Genomic DNA, 7455 nt, shown 5'->3' on the forward strand with positions numbered 1-7455 from the left:
GACTTCGTCGTAGAGTGTTCAAAGAGTGTTGGGCACCTTTCGATTCTCATTTATTCCGAGTTTGGACTGCTGCTGTTTTCTTTTTTTTTAGTTGATTAAAATGTGATTTTCTTACTTGTTGGTTTTTGCTGCGTTTTGAGCCACGAATTGTGTTCCATTTTGGAACACAAGTTTGGGGTGCTGTTTAGGGTCTCTTGACGAAGTCAAATTCAGACAGTTCGTGCGGGTCCCACGATTCCCATTTTGAGTCCAAAATTGACCCATCTTCGTTTGTTGTGATTTTAATGTGTAAACGACCGTACTAACGTTGTGATCCTATATTTGATAAAGTGACAGCGTTTAAAGGTCGTTCGGGAAGGAAAAGCTCCGGTAAAGTGATTTGGAGCGCGCACGGTCAACCTTAAGGTAGGCTACGACTTCCTTTCATTTAGATTGAGCTTAATTGTGTAAACGCATGTCGATTGGAATGAATCGTGGGTGGGTACCAGTTTCCTACTTTACTTTGATTAGATAGCTCATGTTAGGATCGTTTGTCCATATTTCGGGTATAATATCATGTTAACCGGTTTAGTAGAGTTGCATGCTTATGTGTTAAAGGCCTATTGTATGCTTGTATGCTATATATTGTATGCCTTGTTATCCTTAACCGTAAGCATGATGTCCTTAGTCTAGGTTAGGCTAGCATTGCCTTAGACTTATGACCCGTGTGGGCTGGATAGCCTTGACTTTCTGCCGACGTCGTTCGGATGACTTCGCTCCTTGTAGACTGGAGTAGCAGACTTGAGTCTGATAGTTTGAGCCTTAGATTAGGTGTTATCGCTGCTTGTTTCATGTCTGTATCTTCTCCCTCTCATTCTGCGGTTCCGACGCATTCTCGAAGGTTTGGCGCATCACTAGAGGCGTGGGATTGAGATGGTATAGGCTTGGAGCCTTCTCTGTGATTTCTTAGAGTGGACGGTATTCCACAGTGGTTGTTGTTGGATTGGATCCTATTGGAGATACCATCACCCCCAGGGTCGTTCTTTCTAGCTGGGTTGGGAACGTATCGTTGGCTGGGTAGATTCGGTGATATCGGCGATCGCCCTCGGGCCTCTCTTTCTAGTTGGGCTGGGAGTGTGCTGCTGGCTGGGTGTCCCCGGGTCGCTCTTTCTAGCTGGGCTGAGAGCTGACTGCATGGTAGGTCGACTCGCGTTATCTACCTCACTCACGGGTCCCTCTTTCTAGCTGGGCTGAGAGTGGACTGTTTGGTTGGGTGCACCCTAAGGTCACTCTTTCTAGCTGGGCTGGGAGTGCACTATTCGCTGGGTGGCCTCTGATAGATTATCTTAGTTACTTTGGGCTGTGAGCCCGATTTTCTTCTTTCTCAGTAGACTTAGTTTTTCTGTGTACCTATCGGGCTTATGGGGGTCCGTTCAGGTTTTATTTTAACTTGCGCAGTCCCCGTTAGGTTTAGTTTAGTTGTACTTAGTTTGTTTCTGGTATGCTCGTGTGCTTTCTTTTCATATCCGTTTTGACCTCTCTGTGTTTAGATTCTATCCTTTCTTATTGTTTTTACCCTTTTTGTTCAGTCGGCCTATGATGCCTACTGAGTACCTGTTGTGTTGGTACTCATACTACGCTCTGCATCTATTTTGTGATGTAGGTTTCAGTACCAGTTATCAGCGGTGATTAGTTCCAGCCTTCTTTTGCAGTTGTGGTTCGGATACGAGGGCGAGCACTTGTCGTTTTGGGTTTGTTCTGTCTCCTTCTTAAATTTTACCTAGTTTTGTTGCCTTTGAGACACGCTCTGTTGTGGTCCACTTTTGAGACTTGTACTCTTTATTAGATAGCTTTGTACTAGTGACTTCCAGGTTCTGGGAGGGATTTCTGTATATATTTATTTTGGGTTGCTTCCGCCTTGTTTTTCTTGTTTAGATTATTGTTATTGTTAGTTTCTGCCCTTTCGCTTATTGTTTGAAGTTCTGGGTTACAGGTTGGCTTACCTATTCTTAGAGTATAGTAGGTGCCATCATGACTCGAGAAATCGGGTCGTGACACTTCCTTTTCTCTCTCTCCTTAAAATTAAAATCCCCTGTCTCCATCCCTCTAAAATAGGGAGGTGATATTCAGCAGCAGTTACTCGAGAAGAATTGACATTGGGGACACCTTTATAACTTAATTTTACTATATACCCACTTAATATATTTTTGGTTTATTTTTTAGGGTTGGACTTTTTTAAAAGGAAAAAGTATAGGGTCATCTGTCTCTTTGGCCTTTTTAAAACTTGGGGTATATTTGTGAATGTGGGGTAATGGGCTTGTTTATTGATTTTAAAACTTGGGAAAAAGATATAACTTTACAAAAATCTATTATAGTCCCAATACATTTAAAAAAAAATTATACTGTGATAAAATATTATTTAAATTACAATCTCAAGAAGTATAAAAAAATATTTAATAATATTATATATAAACATTTTTCGAGGAAACCTCAGAACGTTTCAGCATACTCTTGGAGAACTCTTCGTCTTCTTCCATAAACTTTACGAAATCATCAACCTCCATAAAAAAAACTGATCATTCTCCAACAAAACTTCCATCTTCCATTATTGAAAACATAAAGAAGTGAGATCCTATAATCGTTCTTGAAAAGCGAAGCGAAGTTTATTTATATTTTCATCAATCTTGTTCCCCAAGTCAGTTTGAATCTCTTTCGATCTTCTTCCCAAGTTCAGTTGGATCGTTTTGGAATCTTCTTCCTCTCAAGTAAGTTTAATCGTGTTTATAATAACTTTTAGCCTAATTAATTTTTTTATTGCGATAGTATAGCGAAGTTTAGATTTTTGCTTAAAGTTATGAAAATCTGACCCATTTTAGTTGATGGTGTTTATTCGGAATCATTACTGACGTTTTGCTTTGGATAATGCATAGAAATTTTAGATTTTTTATGTATATCTGGCCTATCGATTTGAAAGTTCTTATTGTGTTTTGGTCGACTTTAATGGTGTTTATGTCAATGGTATTGTCGAGTTTTGTTGAAATTGGTACTTGTTTTGCATATTTTTTTTAGCATTACTCTAGTTATATTAATAGACTAGTGGTCGATATTTTGATATGAAAATTATATTTTTGTATATAATACAGTATGACTAAAACTAGAGGAGGCATTGTTAAACGATTTGTTCATAAGCCTTCTAAAAACAAGAAAAGCAAGGCTGAAGAAGTTTCAAGATCTTCAAAAAAGAAAAAATTGTAGTTGAAGAACCTAAGTCTAACTCGGATTCTGATACGATGGATGAGATTGACAACTATGACGATAGTAGTGCCCAGGCTACTGATGGTGTTGACTCTAGTGTAAAAAAAACTGACAATGGAGATGAGGAGAGTAGTAGAGATAGTCGAGATACTAGAGATGAGGATGATGATCCCCTGTCCTTGCCATTTTGTGCAAGAGAAATGTCTGGTAAGTCCTATAATCTAACTACATGGATGGATGAGTTGGGATCTTTTCCAGCGAAAATTTCTGTAATAGCATGAATGACTCTTTATCGTGATTTTAGAAATGTTTTAGTTCAATTAAAAAATTATAATGACTTTAAAGGTACTTATTTTGGACATTTAAGGCATATTCCAGAATATTACAAGTTCAATGGACAGATAGTACATTATATGTTGTTGCGACGTGTCAAAAATAATAAAAAATTGCATGAGATATGATTTTGTGTGAATGATAAGCCTGATTGTTTTGGCTTAAAAGAGTTTGCAGTGATTACTGGGCTGAATTGCTCAGCATACCCCTGTGATTCAGAAATGACAAAAGTGCTTCAGAAAGGTGAGAAATTTCTTTATAAAGTGACCAAGAATAAGAATATCAGTGGTACAAAGTTGATGAGTTTGATTAAAGGTAGCAGATTGAATAAGGGGAATAAGTTGAAGTGCTCTTTAGTTTGATTCGTCCACTCGATGTTGCTTGCCCACGATCGATCTAAGATTGTGGATTCAAACCACATTAAGATGGTCGATGATTTAGTCTTTTTCAAGAGTTATCCCTAGGGGAAATAGTGTTTTGATTTAACAGTGAAGTATTTGAAGAACAAAATTTATTTGAAGAAGCAGAGTGAAGTGTACAAAGAAAGAGGGAATGCATCGTATGCTCTGTATGGCTTCCCCTGGGCATTTCTGGTACTTATTATCAATTATGTACTTGATTTCTAATAAACTCTTATATAATTATATAGTATTTCATAGTCTCTGTTTATTTGTTTGTAATTTTATTAATTTCAGGTGTGGATATATGAGGTTTTTCCTCATCTTAGTAAGTATGCAAAGAAGTCCTTGGATTCTCCTCTGCACATTCCCCGTTTACTTAGATGGCACACGACAAAGAGTGATAATGTTGTCGAAGGTGATCCATTCAAGTATAAAGGGAGAAGTACAAAGGTATAAATTTATTTATTATCTAGCAATATTTATAAATTAGTGAAGGTCTTGTACTATTTATATTTTTTTTTGTAGGTTCTGCATCCATACCTCATACATACTATCCGTGAGACAAAATAAAATTATATGGCAACATTAAAGCCATATAAGGACGAAGTGAAGGACACAATCATTGATGCCTTATAGGCCAATTTGAAAGGTGTGACTGTCCTTACTTCATCAGTAGAAAATGTGGAGGATGGGTATTCAAGTGATCACAATCCTAATTAACCTTGTGAGAATTTTGTACCAAGTACTTCTAAAGATGAAAGTCTGTGTGAGCGTGTTGCATCCCTCAAGCAATCAATGGTGGAAATGGTTGCTTTTGTACGAGAGGAGAAATTGAGAAGAAATGAAGAGAAAAAAGAAAAAGAAAGGTAGATAAATTTATATATTATTTTTTGTAAAATAATTTATTTGTATTAATGCTTAGCCACTGATCTTGCAATAGATGATGACAACTTTTCAGCACCAATAGTTGATGACGAGATCCTTCCATTAGCTGTAGTCGATGATGATCTTGTTGCAGTTGATGCATACTTTGCTGAAGAAGTTGATGAAGAGATGAAAGAAGAAGAGAAACAACAAGATGAGGAGAAGATAACAGAAAAACAAGAAGAGAAGATGGAAGAGAACAATGAAGAAAAAGAAGTGGAGAAACTAGAAGAAAAGAAATAAGAAGAAAGTGAAGAGGAGAATCTAGAAGAGAAAAAAAATGAAGAAAATGAAGCAAGTCGAGAAGAAGAGAAAGAACAACAAGAGGAGAAGACAACAGAGAATGAAGAAGAGGAAAAGTTGGAAGCAGAAGACTTTGCCACTGATGTGGCAGAAGTGGAAAAAGAAATAGACGTGATGAGTATTGTGATGGAGCTTAATGGTGAGGTTGGTGGTGAGGAGTAAGGGCATTTGTTGTTTTTGTGGTGTTTTAAGATAATTTTTGAAATAGTTGATTTTTGATGACAATTGATTTTTGTGATAGTTGGGTTTTCCCTGGTTTGAAGACAATTGATTTTTTGAGATGGTTTTCTAAGACAATTAGTTTTTGAAATAGTTGATTTTTAAGAACATAGTTAAAGTGGTTTGTTGTTTTGCTGTTTTTGACGACAAAAATGTACATCTGACAGTTTAACATATTTTATTATGAAGGGTTTTTAGATTTCTTATTAATATATGTCTTAATAGTATGTGATTTTTGCTATCACTGTTGATCTATTTAGTAGTCAATTATCGACAATAAACTTGTATGTCTACTACTATAGATTGTTATCACTATTGATCTAAAATAAAAGATATAAGAGTGCAATAAATAGAGAGAAATACTTTATTTATTCAGCACTACATTCTTGTTACACATTTGTTACATATTTCCAAAAAGAAAACATCAAATATAAACCACACAATATTGCTTTTAGGCGTTTTTCTTTTTCTTCTACCAAAATCAACCTTTCTTTTAGTTGATCTCTATCTATTTCAGCATCTTTTCGCAATACTTTCAAGTGATTCCTCTGCTCTTCGACTTCTTTTAAGAAAGTCATTAGCAGATCCCTATTTTCTTTGGATTATCGTAGCTTTTTTAATATTTTAAATTTGGCAACGCCTTGAATATTCAATGGGCTACTCGTTGACGATTCATTTTCAAGCCACCTAAAAAAAGAGCATATGCCAACTGCACAATTAAAGAATTTTCGACCTAGATTTGTGTCGGTGTGTGACATCCTCAACGTAGCTGGATTACCACAATGACAATTGTAAGACTTTTTTGCATTGGATGTTTGAGATGCTTGAGACATTATAAAAATGGAGGTTTTTGAGTTGTTTATAAAGGTTTGAGCTGTTTATGAGGGATTACCTTCCTTTTATACAAAAAAAATAATCAAATGTTACCATTGAAAAGTAGTATTTGAACTTTTATTATCGTTACTGTGAAATTTGTATATCAAAATATGTACTGATTGTCAAAATATATAGACCCCTTAAACAATCGATGCATTTCTATGTGTGTGGTGTGTGTATGACCAATGAGATTTACACTCTGACATTAGTAAGGAATATTCGAGTTTAGATCTATGTTAAAGCATTGTCGATACTGCACCTACTAGAATATGACACTTATATATAGATCAAAACTAGTAGAATTTAAAAGACAATAATTAATTAATAATAAATTATGTTTTTGAAATTTATCCAATTAAATAAGTTTAAACAAGTCATATGATCATGCAAGAGTCTACATAAATTGGGTGTGGTGAATTAGAGATGTATGAGGAAGACTTGTGGTTATACAATCAACATCCTTAAAACAATGTTTGAGAAAGCATAATTATTTTGTAAGGATGTTTAAATATAAATACCACGGGATATATGCTATGTGCCCTACTCCACTTCTCCAAACCAATATCATGCTCAAGGAAGACGGCTGCAGCGGGGAATTTGTTCTTGAATTCTACAAAATGATTGTCAAACTCCTCCAAAGAATAAGCCTATGCCGCATTGTAGTAAAGATAGAGGTAATCTCCACAATGATGATTTACACGGATATTTTTCATCGAGGTACCTCATACAATATTCGTAGTGAGTATGATTGTAAACGTTCACAATACCATTGGCGGTACTCTTGTGTATATCATAGATAAAACACAAATCTGGTTCATCGACCACAATCTCCTTCAATTTCTCAAAGAAGAATGTCCAAGATGCATCATTCTCTTTGTCCATGACAGAAAAGACAATTGGATAAACATGATTCTCCGTATCTTGTACAACAATGCTCAATAACACGCCCTCGTATTTACCATGTAAATGAGTGCCATCAACCGCAATTACCTTTCTCATGTGGGCAAATCCCTTAATGCAAGCACCAAAGGCCAAGAAATAATACATGAACCTATGACTATTCTCGTATACCATGAGACAATAGCTAGAACCAACATTAAGTGTCTCGAACATGTAGGAAAAAGCTGGTAAGCATGAATATCCGTTCTCTGCTGTTCCTCTAACC

At 35.9% G+C, this 7455-nt stretch overlaps 1 protein-coding gene across 1 annotated transcript; it reads left to right on the top strand.

The window, feature by feature from the left end:
• The first annotated feature begins 3269 nt into the window (after positions 1-3269).
• LOC107057790 (FK506-binding nuclear protein-like) lies at positions 3270-5357 on the top strand. Its single transcript, XM_015302755.1, has 6 exons — positions 3270-3441; positions 3736-3810; positions 4057-4160; positions 4263-4383; positions 4891-5108; positions 5205-5357. Exons 1-6 carry the CDS (start codon positions 3270-3272, stop codon positions 5355-5357), a joined length of 843 nt encoding a protein of 280 aa, XP_015158241.1.
• The last annotated feature ends 2098 nt before the right edge of the window (positions 5358-7455 follow it).

The sequence above is a fragment of the Solanum tuberosum genome, unplaced genomic scaffold, assembly GCF_000226075.1.
Source record: "Solanum tuberosum cultivar DM 1-3 516 R44 unplaced genomic scaffold, SolTub_3.0 scf00374, whole genome shotgun sequence".
NCBI classification, from domain to species: Eukaryota; Viridiplantae; Streptophyta; class Magnoliopsida; order Solanales; family Solanaceae; genus Solanum; species Solanum tuberosum.

Bases quoted from the DNA above. Each gene is read 5' to 3' on its own strand.
- LOC107057790 (XM_015302755.1), top strand. From the start codon at position 3,270: ATGGATGAGATTGACAACTATGACGATAGTAGTGCCCAGGCTACTGAT. The intron at 3,811-4,056 runs GTGAGAAATTTC...TTGATTTAACAG, and splicing joins GACAAAAGTGCTTCAGAAAG to TGAAGTATTTGAAGAACAAA. The intron at 4,384-4,890 runs GTGATCCATTCA...ATTAATGCTTAG, and splicing joins GAGTGATAATGTTGTCGAAG to CCACTGATCTTGCAATAGAT.